Source organism: Hoplias malabaricus, chromosome 6, assembly GCF_029633855.1.
Source record: "Hoplias malabaricus isolate fHopMal1 chromosome 6, fHopMal1.hap1, whole genome shotgun sequence".
NCBI classification, from domain to species: domain Eukaryota; kingdom Metazoa; phylum Chordata; class Actinopteri; order Characiformes; family Erythrinidae; genus Hoplias; species Hoplias malabaricus.
Genome location: NC_089805.1, coordinates 620368 through 642522, shown reverse-complemented (window position 1 = coordinate 642522; position 22155 = coordinate 620368). Strand labels below are relative to the sequence as shown.

The 22155-nt window shown below is 41.3% G+C and overlaps 2 protein-coding genes across 2 annotated transcripts in view; both read right to left on the bottom strand.

Annotated features, from left to right (window-relative positions):
* Positions 1-6497: 6497 nt before the first annotated feature.
* Positions 6498-10987, bottom strand: tcf19l (transcription factor 19 (SC1), like). The gene is made up of 4 exons (XM_066674889.1): positions 10871-10987; positions 9252-9887; positions 8179-9160; positions 6498-7986 (listed from the first exon to the last, which is right to left on the bottom strand). The coding sequence occupies exons 2-4, from the start codon at positions 9535-9537 to the stop codon at positions 7650-7652; spliced, it is 1605 nt and encodes a 534-aa protein (XP_066530986.1). The 5' UTR covers positions 9538-9887; positions 10871-10987; the 3' UTR covers positions 6498-7649.
* Positions 10988-14278: 3291 nt separating this feature from the next.
* Positions 14279-22155, bottom strand: part of LOC136700285 (uncharacterized) — a 29975-nt gene continuing 22098 nt past the window's right edge. Inside the window, exon 9 of the mRNA XM_066675561.1 lies at positions 14279-16970. Coding sequence (XP_066531658.1) covers positions 16506-16970 — 465 coding nt within the window. The 3' untranslated portion in view covers positions 14279-16505. The remainder of the gene's footprint in view (positions 16971-22155) is intronic.

The window sequence follows — 22155 nt, the reverse complement described above, 5'->3', positions numbered from 1 at the left end:
CGGGAACCAAGCAACAAGGGAACAAAATGAGTGGGGTTTTTTGTTCATGGCTAAAGTTTAACTTGTATGTAAGTATTTTTAAGCATTACCACAGAAACTCCTTTGTAATTTGAGTTGTTTTGGTTTGCAGTAGTTTTGGTTTGTGTTTATTTTCGTGCTGGTGGTGATCTCCCAAATTTAGAGTCAGTTCCACATTAAATAATCTAAAACTGCCAAAATTAGTCAATAATACCCCACTATAGAGCAGCAATAGAACAAAATCTTCATCTCTTTTCATGTTTCTCAACATTTGGATGTCTACATTTGCTGTCTAAACACCTCCAGGTGCAGAGAATGTCTAGCATATCAGACAGAGAGCCTTGGTATATTTAACCCATTTATTGACACTGGGGCTTCGTGAACACATTAGACCAGTTTCTATCGCACACATTTCATGCAAAGCTTACTGCAGCAGAAATGAAGAAAAACACGGTCTACTTGGTTTGGTGGTCTAATTAAAACAAATACAGTTCTATTGCTGAAACTTAAAGAATGATTTGACAAAACGTCCTTACATGTGTGCTGGGTACAGCTTTCAGCATTCACGTAAAGTTAAACAGATGCAGCAGTGAAAAAGCGAGAGGCCTCATCATATGGCCATATGGATGAGTTGGAAATTACACAAATAGCAGCATTGTTCCTGTAATGCATATAATCTATACTGAATAATTTATAGACCCCCTTATAATTTGGCAATGCACCAATTTTGTCTAACTTTATTTTCATTCCACACAAGGGCCAAAGGGGCAAGAAAGCACAAGATAAATGCTGAGCACTTAGCTGTATGTGCACAGCTTGTATTTACACAGAAAGTTAAGAATTGTAAAATAAAAAAAAAATAATAATAACTTGCTTGCTGGGGCAGCACGGTGGCGTAGCAGGTAGTGTCGCAGTCACACAGCTCCAGGGACCTGGAGGTTGTGGGTTTGATTCCCGCTCCGGGTGACTGTCTGTGAGGAGTGTGGTGTGTTCTCCCTGTGTCTGCGTGGGTTTCCTCCGGGTGACTGTCTGTGAGGAGTGTGGCGTGTTCTCTCTGTGTCTGCGTGGGTTTCCTCCGGGTGACTGTCTGTGAGGAGTGTGGCGTGTTCTCTCTGTGTCTGCGTGGGTTTCCTCCGGGTGACTGTCTGTGAGGAGTGTGGTGTGTTCTCCCTGTGTCTGCGTGGGTTTCCTCTGGGCGCTCTGGTTTCCTCCAACTGTCCAAATACACACGTTGGTAGGTGGATTGGCGACTTAAAAGTGTCCGTAGGTGTGAGTGTGTGAGTGAATGTGTGAGTGTGTGTGTCGCCCTGTGAAGGACTGGCGCCCCCTCCAGGGTGTATTCCCGCCTTGTGCCCAATGATTCCAGGTAGGCTCTGGACCCAGCTGAACTGGATCAGCAGTTACAGATAATGAATGAATGAATGAACTTGCATGCCCTAGATTCTTAACCATTGAAAAAACTGGCAAATCACTGTAAAGTCCTTCTTCAGATAAGTGTTTGACTGAAAACCGCACATGCAATAAGATAGTTTGTAAATCAACTCCATCAATATCCCCTTTTTTCAGAAAGTAGATGTTAGCGATGCAGATGAAGAGTTTTGTTTTATTTTGATGACTGTAAACATGTTCCTACTAAAGCAATATGTCTAATTATTGCTTATTTTGAAACACCTGCGCTGACCGGCTGATTCCCTGACCAAAACAATAAAGCTAATTAAGCGATTAATAAATCGGAGCAGCAGAGTGATGAATTCAGTGTTGCCTGTCAACATCTCACCCACACCATATGAATACTAATCACTTACCTCACTATGCCATCTGTTGACAATTTGATGCTATTGTGCACAGCAACCGTCCTGTGATTTTCATGTCACAAATTCCGTGTGAACACACATTTTACACGTATGACTTTACACGAGTGTGTGTTTTATAGGTGTGTCTGTGCATGTGAATGTGAGTCTTTGTGTGTGTTAGGGATGTATGGATGTTTGCAGTACTGTGGAGCTACAGGAACCAAGACCATATTCCTTGTGTGTGTGAGCATGTGTGGCCAATAAGAATTGATTCTGATTCCTTATCAAAATTCACTTAAAGAAAATCACTAAAGAAAACTGATAAAACATTTGACAAAACATTTGATGTACTTTTCCGTGTGCTTCTCGGCTGCACGCTGCATTTCAGGATACCATTTGTTTTTTTGCCACTGAATGATGTTTGAGTACTGCTTTACTCACTCTGTAACCACCCACGGTCATTGAGCGTTCAGATGAGGGAATAACTTCAATGATGCCTTTGATGGTGTGGATCCTGGCCCTTTCTGCCAATGCTGCCGTTAGTACTAGCACACCTGAGTGAAATATCAATACCTCCGATACCTGACCTCTATGCTCTAAAATCGCTTTTCAAATCAAAATATTGATACTTTTGATACTTCAGTCATTTGATGTAATGTATATCATTTACCAGGAACATAGATGAAAGTAACTAAACAATTGATCTTGTCTAAATAAACTTGTTGGTGGGAACTACTTTTTCTTCCGCCTGGGAGAGTGTGTAATGTGTAAGTCATTTTCTCAGCTTGTAGGCACAGACACAATGGAAGAGCATAAAAGGAGTCATGTGTGGAGCTATTTCAGCTCTGTCTCTTTTCAGTCTCTGGTGGAGTCCTTCGGTGCTGCAGGCAGGGACTATCCACGTACAGAGGGAGCAAATGCAGAGTTTCAGTCAGTGAATAAATTCATTTATTCATTCATTATCTGTCACGGCTTATCCAATTCAGGGTCGTGGGGGTCCAGAGCCTACCTGGAATCATTGGGTAGCACACTCCTCACAGACAGTCACCTGGAGGTAACCCACACAGACACAGAGAGAACACACCACACTCCTCACAGACAGTCACCCGGAGGAGACCCACGCAGACCCAGGGAGAACACACCACACTCCTCACAGACAGTCACCCGGAGGAAACCCACGCAGACACAGAGAGAACACAACACACTCCTCACAGACAGTCACCCGGAGGAAACCCACGCAGACACAGAGAGAACACACCACACTCCTCACAGATAGTCACCCGGAGGAAACCCACGCAGACACAGAGAGAACACACCACACTCTTCACAGACAGTCAGCCGGAGCGGGAATTGAACCCACATCCTCCAGGCCCCTGGAGCTGTGTGACTGCGACACTACCTGCTGCACCACCGTACCGCCCCAAATGAATAAATATGGCAACAAATTAACAAAATAAATACATGCTTCAACAAATACACACGTGGACAAAATTGTTGGTACCCCTCGGTTAATGAAAGAAAAACCCTTGATGGTCACAGAAATAACTTGAAACTGACAAAAGTAATAATACATAAAAATCCTATGAAAATTATCAAATGGAAATCTGACATTGAATTTTTTAAAAAGTAAACTCATTAAAAGGCCTGGACAAAAAAGATGTTTCCCCTGAAAATAATGTGACCATGTTAAATCAAGGTGTGTCCACTAATTAGCATCACAGGTGTCTACAATATTGTAAATCATCACTGTGCTGTTGGTGACATGGACCAGAGGAAGCGAGGGAAAGAGTTGTCTCAGGAGATTAGAAAGAATATAACAGACAAGCAATGGTAAAGGTAAAGGTTATAAGACCATCTCCAGGCAGTCTGATGTTCCTGTGACTACTGTTCCATGGGACTGTAGCCAACCGCCCTGCACGTGGCCACAGGAGGAAATTTATGACAAATCAAACAGACGGATAATACTGTTTAGATAGGGTCAGATCGCAGCGTCCGTCGTTGTTTGAGCCAAAGTGGACTTCAGGAGACGACCGAGGAGGACACCATTGTTGAAAACAAATCATAAAAAGCCAGACTGGAATTTGCCAAACTACACGTTGACAAACCTCAAAGCCTCTGGGAGAATGTCCTATAGACACACGAGACAAAACTGAACTTTTTGTGAAGGCACATCAGCTCTATGTTCACAGACGGAGAAATGAAGCATATCAAGAAAAGAACACTGTCCCCACTGTGAAACAAGGAGGAGGGTCTGTTATGTTCTGGGGCTGAGCACACGGTGTGTTGAATCTGTGCAGGGAACAATGAAATCTCAAGACTATCAAGGGATTCTAGAGAGAAATGTGATGCTCAGTGTCAGAAAGCTTGGTCTCAGTCACAGGTCATGGGTCTTGCAACAGGAAAATGACCCAAAACACTGCTATAAACACAGAAGAACGGCTAAGAGGAAAACACTGGACTATTCTGACGTGGCCTTCTATGAGCTCTGATCTAAATCCTATTGAGCATCTCCGGAAGCAGCTGAAACATGGCGTCTGGAGCCACCCTTCAATCCTGAGACATCTGGAGCAGTGTGAATACCTGCTGACAGGTGCAGAAGTCGTTAAATTACAGCTCAAATGAAGCCATTACAGTAATCCCTCGCTACTTCGTGGTTCATCTTTCACAGATTCGCTACTTCGTGGGTTTTTTCAAGGGGCTTATGGCCGCTATATCACGGATATCGAGGGAAAATCTAGGAAAACCGTGAATGATGAATAGCCAAAAGTATTTTTTTTATTATTATTTACATTAGACTAGGCCTGTAGGTGACAAAATATATCATTGAGCGGTGGCAGATGCATTTTGAATACTCAAATTAAATATTTACTTTTTAACACTAATGTCTTTTTCACTCCTGACTGATATTAAAGCTCATCAAGGACAGGGAAGAGGCTGCTGCGTGGGTCAGTGGCAACTCATCTACTCAGAGATGCCTCACTCTCTGTTTTTAAGAGATGAATCAGAAGGTGTCACCAGTTTCAGTTCACTTGACGACATGTTCATGAATGAAGAGGAGAGGGATATCATGACCACTTAAATATCAAATATTTTTATAATTGTGTTGTCTCTCCAGAGAATTATTAATTACACACAGCCTTTCAGATGTCTATTTTGTAAATTATACTGTAATATGCATAAAAAGCCATAAAATTAACATTACACACTTGTTACATTTACATCTGTAAATCGACCCGTTTACTTTATGATGCTATGCCACTTTTCACCAGTGCTACACAAACGTAAAGCTCTTACAGCGGATGTCAGGTCTCTATATTAACTGCAGTAATGGTACATTATAACAGAGCATCAGAAACACTGATGATGTGCATCTAACACGAATAGTAAGACAGTCTAGGCCTTGTATTAGTGAATGTATTATTAGCAAATTCATAGTTTAACTATCCACTTCGGTCCCCACAGTAGAGGCAGTAGAGGTGAGTTGTGGCTGTTGTGAGCCTCCAAGTGGAGATCTGCAGCCAGACCTTAACTGGGCTGTTATTCTGTTGTCCAATGTCCTCCTTTTAAATAAAACTCAATTTTGCATTTCATTTGGAAATCAAGGCCCTAGAGTCGACAGGAAATGTGGAGAGGCCCCTAGTGTCTGAGGTCTAGGGATGCGTTTCCTCGGTCTGGGATGTTGGTTTGTAAAATCAAAACAAGGAGATTCATATTTCTACCTGCTGTCAATCACAGAAGGATTTAAGCCCTGCCCACGGAGCCAAAATTACTACTGAATTGTTTGCTCAGAATGTGATTGCCAGACTTTTGGCAGTTTTATATTGGACAGTTCATATTGTACATACTTTTTTGTTAGATTTTTTTATTTTCCTGATCCACAACCAAAACAAAGGCTTGAAATATATTACTTTAAATATCAGTTTACATTTTTTAATTAAATTATGAACAGAAATACTTTTATTTTGGAGGCTAGTCATTAATGAAAAGCACAACAGTACCCCCTACATGTGAATGTGTGCAAGTACACTACGTGGTGCCATTGTGAACTGGAAGTGGACAGTTTTCTACAGCCAAGTTGGTTTTGCATTAATGAGAACACTGATTTAAATCATCACTATTGTAATGGTTGGTTACTTTGCTGAATTTAACGTTTCTCACAAATAAAATAATAAATTGATGTGTAAAATTTTTATATCAAATTTTTTTTTAAATGCCATAACTAAGTTAAAAGAATAAATGAATGTTTTAACTCATCTTCACTCTCCAGTAATTTGAGAATTGTACAGAATGCATCTGAGGTAACGTCATGACACTTGACTGGAACTGAAGATTTCACATTTTAATAATGTGCACTAACTAAACATAACCAAATATATACATCTATAAACTGTACAAGTCAAATAAGTGGAAATGAATAGTTCAGGCTTCTATTAGCGCTAGACTTCAGCATCACGGCCAAAATTGTTTATTAATTTGTATCGATGTCACAGATTGATGATAGACATCATGGGTTTAGTGGCACATCGATAACCAAAATAAACACTGAAAAACTGCCATTTTTTAATCTTCCTTAAATCGTACCCTATCCACAGGCTCAAAAACCATGTGATCTTCATCTTCTCACGTTGTAAGAAACGGATTCGACAAGTTCTGAGACTGTAGCTTAAAACCATTTATTTTGCCCAAATATCATATAAAACATGAACGTGAAGACAGTGAAATATGATTTACATTTTACCACATTCTATTTTTAAATGGGCTTCTATTTAAAGTTAGCAGAACTCAAACACAAAAGCTTACATTAAAATCAAATAGAAAAAATCCATATACTTTTTTTTGTTTTTTGTCTTTTTAGATGGTTTTTTGACTCGGTATGCACCAATTTTGGTTTTTTTTTTTATAGTCTTAAGTCAGTTGTTGGGTAAATAACCAGTAGATATTCACTGAAATGGAACAATGAAACTCATCTTAGGAGAGAGCAGGGTAAATGCATGTGTTTGCAGTTGAGGGACTGAAATCAAGCTTCAATTCACTTCAGTCGCTACCCACTCGGAGGGGCATAAATAGCCTTTGCACTGAATCAACTGCAGGGCAGTCAGGTGATAATTAAACAGTGGTTTCACTGTTTGTAGAAGAAGTATGTATCAGTAATCTACATACAATATGGTATCGTGGCTTTCAACCCAAAAAGTAAAAGATACTTCTGAGGGGCAGCGCTCCCTAATCCTCCAGTGATGCCTTTATCCATTTCAACCACAAATGGCCAGAAAGCTGCAGGCTTTCATTTCAACCTGGCAGCAATACACCACATATAAAACAAATAATCTGTCAAACTGAATCAGGTGTGCTTCTGCTGGGTTGAATATCAATGTGCTGTCCACAAGTGTTGTGAGACACACTGGAGAACTGCATACAACATCCTTTATACTTGAAATAAATACATATTCCAGCCATTGCAGGTTATTTTTTAAAAAATAACATTTTTTAAAGTTATCACTACCTTTGGATTTCAGGAGAGCGATTGGCCAAGTGCAGGTTCCGCAGGTTTGCAATGCAAACCATGTTTAACGGGTGTGCAAGAACAGCACACAATTTTGTACAAGATAAAGTAGAGCTATTCCGAACTTCCCCATGTGTCTCTTTATGGCACGTTAAACAAACCCATCCACCACTTTCATCATGCCAGACAATAAGAGGAGATTGACAAGTTGGGAAAGTGATTAAGAGACAGACAAATGATTTATAGTATTCCCTTTTGAATTGTGGCTGTTTAACTTCCAAATGTGTGTCCAGATGTTGCAAGTTCGTCTGCGTGGGTTATGAACCTGGGTTGCGAAATCAGCAGCAGCCACAGTGGAAGTCTGCACTTGGGTCTAACAGGAGGGAGGCACGGTTGCGGTCATGGGGCAGACAGTCTAGATGGTACCAGGCATCACAGTCATCACATTGCACCCACTGCACTGTGTCCTGCTGGGGTAAACAGCAACGCAGAGCTGCACATGGCTCTACACCCTGAGCTACCCCTATGTCTTCATCATCGTCGTCATCATCATCATCCTCTGAAGACGAGGAGGAGGAGGATGAAGATGAAGAAGAGCTGGATGAGGATGAGGAAGAAGGTGAAGGCAAGGAGGGGCGTGATGGAGGATGCTTTCTGGGTCTGCCACGTCGTCTACTGTAAATAATAAATATTATATAGATCAATCTATTAGCTGTATTCAAAGCAAACAAAAGGTAGATTTGTGCTTAATATGACTGTGGATATGATTTAACAAGGAGAGGGGGAAAAGCTGATTGAAATGAACAATTCATTCAACAAACTAGGAAAAGAAAACTGTTCTAGACACATCTTGCAGAAACAACTTACCCTGTGGTGGTACTGAACCGTGCGACCTGCCCACTCTCTCTTTCCACCTTTGAATGTCTAACTGCTGGAGAGGTAAGGTGATAATTTTCACTTCTCACCACCTGGGTAGAGAAAACAGGAGAGCTGTTTGCCCTTCGTCTGCCCCGAGCAGCTGGTGTGCAAGGCTTCTGATGTTGGTAGGCCACCATATTAATGCCTTTATTGTGGACCAGGTTTCCAACATCACGCTTTTGGATCAAGGTAAAATGATTATTGAGCTTCCCATTGGTTGATTGATTGTAAACGATGCCATTTTGTTTGGACATCACAGGCCTGACATCAGATTTAGGTCGTGTGCTTAGCTCCGCTTTGGACAAAGACGACTGAAATACTTCAGACTCTGACTTGTACAGACGTCGTCTCTTTCCACCTCTAACTTTCCTTGCGTCCTCCAGTCCACTTCTATGGTTGACAGGGTCATCCGAACTATCGTCCTCCAACAGAACTGTGTGCGCAGACTTGCGTCGGCTCTTGGACGATGGCGGAACTGACATAGAAGTGGTTTCCATAGTACCAGAAGGCAGAGGTGGAGGAGTAGAAGGAGGTACCAAAGCAGTAAACAAGAGTGGTTTGGAACAGGAATTCAGCTCATTGGATTTTTCAGCCTTCTTAAATGTCCAGCAGCTGCCATTCATTTTGCTCAGGCTTCCAATGGAGTTTAGTATGACCGTAGCTCGATTGATGGACAATTTTGAAATGTCAAGACCGGGTTCTGGTTTGCAGTCCAGACTGGTCCGGATCCGGTTCTGTATGTCAGAGGAAAAGGAGCTAGCCTTTGGAACTGTTATGGCATTGAAGTTCTCAGGTCGGACTCGGACCTTCTGGAAGAGGAAATAGAATTCTGGGCTCCCTTGTGTTGATTGGCCACCAAAGGTTAGTGTATCACCATCAGAAATCTCCAACAAAACGTTCTGCTGCAGTCGAACATCATTCACCCACGTACCTGTGAAACAAAGTACAATCATCAAATCGTTCAATTCTTTAAAAAGAATTAAGTCACAAAAATAAAAAGCAAAAAATGTTAATCAAACAACCATAACTGCTTCGGTCCTTCACTTGGACTTTCCAGCTTTCCTCTCCTGACGCTTCAGTCTGTCTCTCAGCGTGCAGCTCAGCGTGGATCCGGGATACCGTTGTCGAATCCAAAGTGACATCGCACAACTCTGCAGCCCGTCCCAAGCGGAAAACCGACTGGGAAAGTGCTGGTCGGAATGTGTACAGGTCACGTGCTGTGTCTGATCCAACACTGGCGTGGCCGTTAGCATGGTCAGATGAGCCAATCCTCAACAGCTGAAAACATGGCTGGACACCAGACAACATACTGGCACTCCCCCAAGGGAAAAAGTCCTAACTACTCTCAGTCACAAACGTTCACAACTCACAGAGATGTGGATTCAGAATTATAATCTTTCATTTCTCATATTTGTTTGTAAAATAATTGCTCAAAGCTGAGATTAAAAATGGTATGGAAGCTGGCAGCCAGAAATGCATGTAATGATCTGTACAAGCGTTCGCATTAAATTATTAGCACGCCAAGTGAACACTCCAGACAGGGAGCGTGCTTATACAGTATAATTATGTAGTTTTAAAAGACACTATACACATAACAGTGTGTGTGTGTGTGTGTGTGTGTGGTCGCAAGGAGAGGTCACAACCAGCTGATCTTCACCCTGAAAAAAAAAAAATATATATAAGTTTCATAGTATTGCACATGGAGAAATCAAAAATGACAAGGACAGCTGCTACTCTCATTTCACCAACGCACACACCACAATTAACATCTCTCATAACACTGAGAGACTCTGAAACTGTAGTAAAACCTTCCTCCTTTTTGCCTGTGCATGCACTCTTAACACACCATAGTTTATTTAAGTGAAAATAAGAGCACTTCCTCCACAGACAACACCTCTGCATATTTAATATTCGGTTACAATTGATCTAAATTATGATTTTTGACGTCATAAAGTGGTAGGTTTTTTTCCTGTATCATGAACAAATATTAACACTTGGTAATAATGTATTAACATTTACAGGGAAACGCCACTGTGATTCCGAACTACACACTGAGGAGGAAGGCTCACTAGAACCGTGTCGTGGCTAAACGTCATTAAAATCCTCGCAGAAATAAAACAACGTCTAAACCGAACTCACTCAAAAGAGACGAGGCGGCTGCTGCAGTAAACTGCACATTAATAGCCGCAATATTCGAAGATTTTTACATGAGAAAACGTCCAAAGATAATTTAGCAAAAAGAGTAACTCCACTCTTTACATACGGCCGCGTCGCTAGCCCCGACTCTGTAGGTCAACACACATCTGACTGGTTTAGCACCCAGCGCTACTCAGCAAAGCTAACGTTAGTTTAATCGCCCCGACACCGACATGCAGTTTTCAACTGTGTCCCCACTGGAGCTAAAAGTAGACGTTGGCGGGGACCTGTAACTCCACTGCTCGAGGACATTTGGAGCTTTCCGTCCCCACGGCAGGAGCGATTAATGTTAGTGCGGTAACGTCACAGGATGAATGTGAGTAGTTAGCCCGCTCGGCGAAAGCCAACGCTTGCAAAAAACGTCAAATTAAACGTATAGCGGTAAACAAAATCCCCGTTTTACCGGAGACGAACAGCAGTAAACACCTAATGAAGCCCACTGTACCCGGTATATTTCAGCAGCATTGTCACAGCATCCACATCTGGTCTTTATTTTCTCCCCGTTGTTAATATTTTCGCGTATTTTTCCCAGGAAGTGCTTTGAAATTTGGCGCGCCGTGTCCAGCTTCCTTGCGCGAAATTTAACGCCACTTCCGCCTCTGCCTCTCTCTCTCTCTCTCTCTGCCTCTCTCTCTCTCTCTCTCTCTCTCTCTCTCTCTCTCGGTTAAAACTAAAAAGTTGTGTTAAATATTCTTCAAATACCGTCAAAAATATGTAAAAAAATATTTTCAAAATATTTATTTTAAAAGCGCAAAAGAGGCGTGTCAGTGAGAAAATAAACAAAGAATAGACTATTATTATTATTTAGTTAGGTGGTGTAGACGTTTAATATTTATTTACCCTACAACTAACACTATGAAAAAAGATTACGTTATGTAAATCAATTTATAACAACAACAACGATAATAATAATAATAATAATTATTATTATTATTATTATCGTTATTTTTAATTATTATTATTATTATTATTATTATTCATCCATTCGTTGTCTGTAACCCTTATCCAGTTCAGGGTTGCGGTGGGTCCAGAGCCTACCTGGAATCATTGGGCGCAAGGCAGGAACACACCCTGGAGGGGGCGTCAGTCCTTCACAGGGCAACACAGACACACACACAGACACACACACACATTTAATCACACACTCACACCTACAGACACTTTTGAGTCACCAGTCCACCTACCAACGTGTGTTTTGGACTGTGGGACAAAACCGGAGCACCCAGAGGAAACCCATGCAGACACAGGGAGAACACACCACACTCCTCACAGACAGTCACCCAAAGGAAACCCACACAGACACAGGGAGAACACACCACAGTCCTCACAGACAATCACCCGGAGGAAACCCAAGCAGACACAGAGAGAACACACCACACTCCTCACAGACAGTCACCCGAAGGAAACCCACACAGACACAGGGAGAACACACCACACTCCTCACAGACAGTCACCCGGAGGAAACCCATGCAGACACAGGGAGAACACACCACACTCCTCACAGACAGTCACCCAAAGGAAACCCACACAGACACAGGGAGAACACACCACAGTCCTCACAGACAATCACCCGGAGGAAACCCAAGCAGACACAGAGAGAACACACCACACTCCTCACAGACAGTCACCCGAAGGAAACCCACACAGACACAGGGAGAACACACCACACTCCTCACAGACAGTCACCCGGAGGAAACCCAAGCAGACACAGGGAGAACACACCACACTCCTCACAGACAGTCACCCGGAGGAAACCCAAGCAGACACAGGGAGAACACACCACACTCCTCACAGACAGTCACCCGGAGGAAACCCAAGCAGACAGAGAGAACACACCTGAGGCATGTGTAACAAGATACTTCTAACTGTAGATAAATATAGAGTCAAGAAAGAGGGAATGCAAACCATTAGGAATCACAAAACATGTGAGTGGTCACATGACACATAAAAGGGCATGGCTACATAAACACAAGGATTTTGCAAAAACCTTAATCAAGTCTTAACATGTGGGAAAAAGGTTGCACATTTCACCATACAGTAGAACCCCGGAAGTCGATCGTTTCTAAAGTGGATGCCAAATGTCGAGAGAATTTCGACTTGGAGGTTCACCTTTAAATTCGGAACCCGACCCGACCCACGTGACTTTTGTGAACAAACGCCGTTCGTGCTGAACTTAACTGATGCTATTTGTCGTCAGTTTACAGCGTCGTTCCTCAAGGTTGGAAGCTTTTTGAGGTTGTGCTCCAGGTTTTTGCATATTTTACACGTTTTTGAACAATAAAAAACAATAACAAAAATGGCTCCCAAGAAAGATACATCAGAAAAGCAAAAGAAGAAAAATGTGAGAACTCCATTAGAGCTGAAAACGGTGGTAATTGAGAAGTTCGAGAAAGGCGTGCGTGTGACTGACCTAGCATCGGATTTCAAACTGCCGAGATCGATGATAAGTATATTTCTATTAGGAAATAGGGAAATTTATGGTAAAAGAAAGTTGATGGTAGAGAATCAATTAATCGTTTTTCAGTTATTTCTTATGGGGAAATTCAATCGCGTCAGTTGTCGACGCGAGTTCTGAAACAGAGCACTGTCCTTTGGGGTTCTACTGTACTTTCAAAAAGATGTTTGGCACTGTAATAATCTGTGCCTTTTTTCTCCTGTGTCCATGTTTTTTGCTATGTTTTAGTCATTAGTACGGTGTACATATTAGGACATCCTCAAACCTCAGAGTCAGAACTCAGGCATTGAACAGAACGGCGTCATTCCTCGTACAAAACAACTTCAAGTCTCAGGTGTTGTGTAATTAAACATCAGGCCTCAAAGCAAACGGCTTATGAACAAACTCCCTCAGAAAAAGGCTTCAAACCAACTGGCCTCAGCCCAAACTCCAGACTAAAAGGCTTCAGACTGTCCAACAATAGACCACTGTCCATGCCGCTGACAACAGCCTATCGTTTTTATAGTCAATATCGGACACACATTAGCATTTCTTGCTTCTTGTTATGAGCTCCCTTTTAACAACATTGACGAATGCTAATGTGTGTCCGGTATTGACTATAAAAACTTTAGGCTGTTTTCAGCTGTTATCAGTGGCATGGACAGAGGTACTATTGTTGGACTATTATTGCACTATAGTTTTGTCTGAGGCTGTTTCTTCTGATGTTCAGTTTGGTCTAAAGCCTTTTTTCCAGAGGCAGTTTGGTGAGAGGCCATTTGCTTTGAAGCCTGATGTTTAATTTCACGAGATCTGAGACATGATGATGGTTTGAGACTTGATGAGGATTGAGGATGTCCTAAAATGTACACCGTACTTATGTTTAATTTTATTAGCTGTGTTTCTTCTTGCACTGTTTGCCAGCCACACCCTGCAACTGTGTGTATGTGACAGTGCTTTGCGTTTGTATGTGTGTGTGTGTGTGTGTGTGTGTGTGTTTTTAAGCACCCATTCTACAGGCCTTGCTTCGTCATTCCTTATGTATTGTATATTGTTTTCACCTGTTGACCTATTTGTAAATTACAATTGCTTTCATCTTCTAGTCTCCTGCCTTCTGTGACAGGCACAGAACCATACCATACCCACAGTGCATTATGTTACTGGCAGATGAAGGGAATTATGGACAGCTGCAAATATCATATATCCAAATATAAGATATAAGATATGTTTTTACATAACTAAATTGCCATTATGACAAATATGTGCAGACTTCTTATAGCCATTGTATAAAGGACATTTTTTAATCTTCTATTGTTTTTAAAATGTGTTGGACTTAGAAAGCAAAACCATAAATAGAGCCACACAAACGACGTGTTCCACACTGGTAGCTTTGTTATAATCCTTAACTTTTATTTACTCAATTTCAGATACAAGGAATCTCATATAATGTACAGCTTAACAGACCTGAATGTTACATACACGTTTCTCCAAATCTAAATTTAGTCCATGGTCAAAATATTATCAAAAAAGCCTGCAGCTCCATGTCACGCTCATTTGCATAGTGTCAAGGCCAAGGCATTAAAATAATGCCACTGGATTAATTATTGCTGTAGTCCAATCCAATCCATTACACATTTACAAATCATGCATAAAACATTCTGCCCTCATTATTATTAATTAATCAGGATTATTAACAACAATACGGTAATTATTAGTAACAATGCCAGCAGTAATTAAAATAATGATCATGAAAATGCAGCTGGAGTATATGGACTGTTTATGTGCTACTCAAGGCATAAAGTGTGTTTGTAATTTCTTTTATTACTTTATTTTATTATCATTAGTAGAATCTTTAATCATATCACTATAGCCCAGAAGAATCCAGGACACATTTTTTGAGTGCAACTTTGAGTGCAACTCTTGTAAATCACAAGCGCTAACATTTTAACAGATTTAAACTGAATTTTCCATCTAGAAAAACCTGTGCTGAATGAGTATTTCTATTATTATTAACCTGTGCCCTTATATTAAGAATCTTCTTTGTCCATTTCTTTCTGTTCACATAACAAAGGATCAGAATTATCTTCATAATGAAGGTCATGCAGATTAGTAACCAAAAAAAAAAATGAAATATTATTATAACGTGAGAAGTGCTTTAGCTGTGGGAGGGAACTTTTAACCTTCAGAAGTTTTCACAGCAGCTTTTTTCCCATTTCATTACAGAAGAAACAGGGGGAATCAAGATTAGAGATTCCTACAGTGAAAATCCCCTACAGATTCTCATTGTGCTTAAGGTGCTGTTCATGAGGGAACCACTTGATTCTTCTGATTCCTGGCAAGGTTTTAAATGCAATAATGGAGTGTACTTACAGCAATCTGTAACGGGCAAGTGTTATTTTAATGTTTGGGAGGCCATGTTCTTTAAATTCAGTATATTATTTTTTAAAAACCAGAGTAAAAACATTCACCGATGGACTACCGAAAGTGGCCTCATTTGAACCTGTTTAAAATTGTTTTTAAATGGTTACGATTAATGTCATTCTTTTGATGAATTCAGGCATTTATTACAGATTTGTATTTTTTTCTTTCTTCTGTGCATGCAGAGGAAGTACAACTACACTGAACATTGCCAAAAATGTATAATAATAAATAAATACATAAATGAATTTAAAAAAGATACAAAAATGTTAATGTATTCAACAAAGAAAAATGAAGAATCTTGTCCATAGACACTCAATCAGACACTCAGTTCTCTGTTATTATCTACTGAAAGTATATTTTCCCATTGTCAAGTAATGTATATTGTTTCATGGCATATTGCAGAGAACTTTGCTTGGTTCAGGAAATAATTCAAAATAACTGCAAATGAAAAGCTGAAATAACCAAACAAACATAAATAAATAAATAAATAATAATAATCTGATATTTACAAGAATTGATATTAATATTGTGTCTAAAGCTGAGTGGATTTAACTTTTTACAAAATCAGACAATGTTTTGAAGTGGAAATAACTGATATGTTTCTAAAGTCAAAAACAGTGTCAAATTGTCATCATAATCATCATCTTTTCCACTTCATCCATTTTAGGGTTTCGGTTAATGTCAAAAAAAAAAATTTAGGGTTTCGGTTAATGTCAAAAAATAGAGAAAAATGTGGTTACGATTTCCAATCAAAAATATTTTAAAGTACATTCTAGTTAAGGTACATATATAGAGTTTTGTGGCAAAATACAGAACACTGTTGCCTTACGGTCATAGCTCAATGTCTGATTCCAGGGTTCTGGAAAGTCATAAAAACTACTCTTGAGTGTGTGATTGCAACAACCTAACATGCACTACACAATCACTCTACACTAGCATTTGATTCATAACTATCAAATATAACTGGGCTATTAATTCATGCACAGAGCAAGAACACACTTCTTATGTGTTAATAGTTCATTGAGCAATATTTTTGGGCACAAAACTAGGTTCAACTACAGTGCTACAATGTCCGATTACTGTGAAAAATCTGATCAATTCAGGCATAAAGACTGTTATGAGAAGGCTTAGTGATGTCATGAACAGGGAAGGAAACTGTCAAGCTTAGATCGGTTATTGAAAGTGAAAGTTCTGGAATAGTTTCTTTTTCCCACCACGTAACAGACACTTAGGTGGTTGTGGTGAGATCTGCACCTTCACTTTGATCCAATTTGATATCTTTATCAGAGAGGGGAGGGCCATTTTGGCTTGTTCCTGGCACAGGACTGTTTGCAGGGACAGAAGGAACCACTGCATCGAGACCATGGGCTTTAGAGGTCATGTCAATAGTAGGTGCTCCCCTCAAGTCACCATCTGAATGGGCTTCGGATTCGGCCAGCAGGGATGAGCTAGCACTTAGAACGGCTTCAGGCATGCGGGTGACATTGTGGCTACCCTCGGAAAAGGCTGGGATGTTGGAGGCAAGACCATCAGAGTCACTGAGCAGCTTTTGGAATGCAGAGTTTAATGTCACACCAGTGCCGATGTCCAAAGGGAGAGCAGACATGCTGTACTCTGCACCTGATTCATTCTCCAGGAAGTTAGTTTCGAAAGGTACATTGTGGTAATGCCCTGCTTTAGACACCTCGAGTCCCTGTAGGAACAAAATATTAAATGACAATAATTAGAAACAACATGTGCACGTACACGATCCACCATATCATTATCACTACCTTCTTGTTTCTACATTTATTGTCCATTCTCTCAGCTCCACTGAACAGACAGATGTTTTACATCTGTAGTCCATCTCTTGCTCTGCATACTTTGTTTGTTCCCTTTTTAAAATGTGTCCTTCAATGGTCAGGACCCCCACAGAACAGGTATGATTTGGGTAGTGTATCATTCTCAGCACTGCAGTGGGACTGGTGGTGTGTTAATGTGTGTCACTGAAATGAGTGGATCAGACACAGCAGGGTTGCTAGTGTTTTTAAACCCCTCAGTGTCACTGCTGACTGAGAATAGCAGTGTTTCTCAAACCATGGTACATTTATGCATTTACATTTACATTTATGCATTTGGCGGACGCTTTTATCCAAAGCGACTTACAAAAGAGGATCTAACATTCAAACTACAGCACAATTTATACAAAATACCTTAATCATTGGGCGCAAGGCGGGAATACACCCTGGAGGGGGCGCCAGTCCTTCACAGGGCAACACACATTCACTCACACACTCACACCTACGACAATTTTGAGTCACCAATCCACCTGCAACGTGTTTTTGGCCTGTGGGAGGAAACCGGAGCACCCGGAGGAAACCCACGCAGACACAGGGAGAACACACCACACTCCTCACAGACAGTCACCCGGAGGAAACCCACGCGGACACAGGGAAAACACACCACACTCCTCACAGACAGTCAACCGGAGGAAACCCACGCGGACACAGGGAAAACACACCACACTCCTCACAGACAGTCACCCGGAGGAAGCCACGCAGACACAGAGAGAACACATCACAGACCGTCACCCCGAGCAGGAAACGAACCCACAATCTCCAGGCCCCTGGAGCTGTGTGACTGCGACATCTACCTGCTGTGCCACCGTGCCGCCAAAATGCTTAATATCATTTCCCAAAATATGTATGTTTTCATATTACATTTATAATAATTTTGTGTAAAGAATGCAGATTTCAAGTAAAAAAAGATCAACAAAAATATGCAAAGATTAAACCAAGCCATTGCCTTATGTCCCTCACCTGCCCTGGGAACAGAGGAAACAAGGGCATGTTTCTGTGGTAAGACTCACAGATGGCACACAGAGGTTTTGGTTTGATAACGGGTGGTCTATAAATGTTTGAGAACCACTGGACTAGAGGATAATCGACACTGACAACAAAACTGTGTGATGTAGGTGTGTCTAAAAGAGTGGACAGTGTTTTTTTTTTTAATCAAGCTAAGCTAAGTGAGAAACAAAACATTCAGGGTAGGGATGGGCTTAGATTTGCTAGTACAGGCCACGCTCATAAAGGCTGAAATGGGGAGTTCAAGTATTTGGGGAGGAGTTCAGGATGCCTTATGAAGCCGTACCCCAAAAATTACAGGATTGCTGGTCATTAAGTGCTACAGAATGAAAAGTTGTGATACTTTGGTCAAGGATTTGGTTGGTGTCCTGGATCGTGAGTAGGTGAGTGAAAGGGTTTAGTGAGTCCACAAATGAACTGACTTTAATAAACAAAACATTTACATGAGTTTTTCTCCTAGATATTTTTCAAATATGTGGAGCTTGAAAAGAAATTTAATTTTACCTGATTGTTACAGAACAATAAGTAACAAGAGGCATCTCTGAGACTCAGACCACAACCCACCCATCATGATAATCAGGCCGCTCTTATTGGAGGATTACGAAACACTCATTTCAGTGATATAAAAAATGCACATGGCTGTGTTTTTCACACTGAGTACAGAGCTCCAAAACAGCAGACACACATTTCAGTTCGAGCAGGAATGATTTAATTTTGTGATGAGTAAATGAAAAAAATTTGACTCTGTTTTCTGAAGCATGTTTGGAGCCGATTAGCGTCACTGCTACTATAATTCAGTAGTACTCCAGCACTGGATTTCGTGAAGCTGATGGTATATATTTTGTAAATGAACAGAGGCACAGAGTTCAAAGATGGGTTGGGGTGGGGGCTAATAAGCCATTATCTTTGATAGTGGGGAGGAGATTTCTCACCTGTGTTTCACAACTATCTAATGAGTAGTCAATGTGTGTGCCACAGGTATAGAGAAAAACAGTTGCACATCAGATGCATAGCAATATAGAAGAAAAACTAATTAAAATATCAGAAAGCGGTAAACACCAGTGTGTGACCAACACCCATGTCTACAAAGTTCAGAGCTCTAAATGTATTTTTTCACTATATGTCAGCACCTTTCAAAAAAGGTTATTGGCATTTTTAAAGTGCATTTCAGTAACCCAAAGACACTGTTTACAATGAGATGAACACGTAAAGACAATCACATCTGACAAACAAAACAAGAGGAACAAATAATGCTACATAACACATAATGCTAAAAAACAGGAACAAGGGTAAAAACAACATGGGCTAGTCAAGAAACAGAGAGATTAAATGCAGCAGCAAACAAGTGTGTTTTAAGATTGGATTTGAACAGCGATAGAGATGATAGACTGTTGAATTTCTGGAGAAGGCTCGGTCTGTAAAGTTGAAGAAGGTCTGATAAGTCAGAGGGAGCTAGGTTATTGAGAGCTTTGTAGGTGAGAAGGAGGATTTTGAACTGAATACGATATTTAACAGAAAGCCAGTGGAGGTTGTGGAGAACAGTGGTGATGTGGTGGTGGGACCAGGTGTGGGTGAGGAGATGAGCAGCAGAGTTCTAGACCATTTGGAGTTTATGTAGTAGTGTGGAGCTAATGCCAGGAAGAAGAGAGTTACAATAGTCAAGAGGCTGGAGATGAATGCATGGATGAGGCGTTCAGAAACAGACTGGGAAAGAGAAGGACGGATTTTTGCAATGTTGTGAAGGTGGAAGAATGAGGTTTTTATGATGGAACTAAGATGGGAATGAAACGTGAGTGAAGAGTCAAGGGTGACACCAAGATTTCGGACCACAGTGGAGGGGGACAGGGTGACATCATCAATTGAGAGTGTGAGGGAGCCAGTTTTATTGAGGGTAGAAGTTGGTGAGGTAGGGAGGGGATCAAGAGAGCAGGTGGTACTTTTAGAGTCGGTAATGATATCACTGATGAGAGAAGGAGTAACAGGGTTAAAACCAGAAAACCAGGGCGTGGATGTAGAACAGACTGAGGGCTGTGGAGACAGTGAGGAAGGAAAGGTGGATTTAGATGAGATGATTGTAAGAGAGTTATTAATGTTGGAAATTTTATCTTCAAAGAAGTGTAAAGAGGAGTTACAGAGTTCAGAGGAGGGTGTCATATCGCTGCCAGGGGCTTTAAAAAGTTTAGAGTTAATTGAAAAAAGATTATGGGGTTATTATTAGGCCTATTAATAAGACCTGAGAGATACCTAGACTTGGTGGTATGTAGGAATCTCTGTAATTGCGCATGTGTTGCATATAAGCATTGACATGCACCATTAATTCGTTTTTTTTTTCTTTTTTGTACAGACTTTCAAGCTGATTTCCAGCTTGTTTCATAGTGTGCACCTCAGTGGTGAACCAGGAAGCAGAAGTGGTGAAAAAGACCCATTTGGTTTTCACAGGAGCAGATGCATTGAGGGACGCGGAAAGAGCAGAGTTAAGCATCATGGCATGTACCTCAGGAGAGGATGGAGCAGTGAGAACAGGAAAGCTCATATTAATGGACTGAGCGAAGGAACAGGGATCAACAGATTTAATATTATGAAAAGAGAAGTCTTTTAAAAGATTGGTGAGCTACATTCATAGGGATCGAGAATAGAAGGAGCTTATGGTCAGAGAGTGGGAACAGGACAGAAGAAGAACAGACTCGGTCAAGTGTGTGACCTTTGACATGAGTAGGAAAATCTACATGTTGAGTGAAGGAAAAGCAGTCAAGGAGCGCTAAAAAAAATCAGTCACAAACTTGTTGTCAGGAGTGTTAACATGTATATTGAAGTCACCTAGTAACTACAGTCGAGAGAGTGAGTAGCTCAGATAGTTCAGAGAAAAAGGATGAATTAGACTTGGGGGGGGGGGGGTGACAGAGGAAGAGTGCAGTAATAGAGCCAGGATACTCAAAAGGTGATGAGAAAAAAAGTTCAGTAATTCTGACCGGCAAAGTAGCCGGGATCCACAGAATTGGGCAGAGCAGCCATGATGCTAACTGGCCTGGATCCACAGGGTTGAGGTAGGACAGCCAGATAACTGCAAAGATTTGCACCAGGGATCTGTGAAGACAGGAGCCGAATAATCACGGCAGTAAAAGTCAACACGAATGGGAATCATACAAAACAAAACACACGGGGAGGAGCGGCAGTCAACAAAATGCTCTCACCCAGAGAGACAGACACACTAACTGAGGAGTTCAAGTATGGTAATGAGGTAGAGAGTTGACTCAAGGATGGCAGAGATGCCTAGATGGTGAATCTAATTTAAGGTGACATCAGGTGCCTGGAGTGATGGGCAGGGGTCTGTGTCCAACGAGAAGTGTGGCTGAAAAGGGGAAAGGTCAGGTATAAGATCCAGCATGAGAGAGTTTGAGCCGTACAGTTGACGCAGGGTGGTGTTTGTTTGTGGAGGGGAGGGCATAGGGACGAGGGTACACAGCAGCCTCTACGGAGAGATTGCAAGCTACGAATTTGGAGACGGGGGTGTCGTGTCTGCAAAGCAAGGGGTTGGGACAAAGGTCCGCAGCATGAGAAAGGATGGGCTGTAAAGAAAGAAGCAGGGTGTGGCGAAATCGCAAGGGGGAGAGGATTAGGACTAAGATCCACATCAGGAGAGAGGGTGGGCTGTAAAGGAACGAACAGGTGTGGGACTGCTTCAAATGATAGATGAAGGTCCACAGCAGCACCTGAAGAGAGGATGAGCTGGAAATCCAGAGACTGGGAGCGCAGCAGCAAAAAGGCGAGGGAAGATTGAATAAAGGTCCACAGCAGCACATGAAAAGACAGCATTGAGCTAGGAAGCTGGAGAGTGGGAGCAGCACAACAGCACAGGGGAGGGTTCAGGACAATGGTCTGCAACAACACCTGAAAAGAATATAATTTACCTGGTTGATAAAATGCTTGGTTTTAGAAATGTTCAAAAATTTATATGTTAAAATTTATGGTAAATGAGTTGCTGTAATGTCATCTCAACACAGCACATCAGTTTTGTAGCTTGGTATGAACAGAAAT

Bases quoted from the DNA above. Each gene is read 5' to 3' on its own strand.
- tcf19l (XM_066674889.1), bottom strand. From the start codon at position 9,537: ATGTTGTCTGGTGTCCAGCCATGTTTTCAGCTGTTGAGGATTGGCTCA. The intron at 9,161-9,251 runs GTTGTTTGATTA...TTTGTTTCACAG, and splicing joins GAAGGACCGAAGCAGTTATG to GTACGTGGGTGAATGATGTT. The intron at 7,987-8,178 runs GTAAGTTGTTTC...TATTATTTACAG, and splicing joins CGGTTCAGTACCACCACAGG to TAGACGACGTGGCAGACCCA.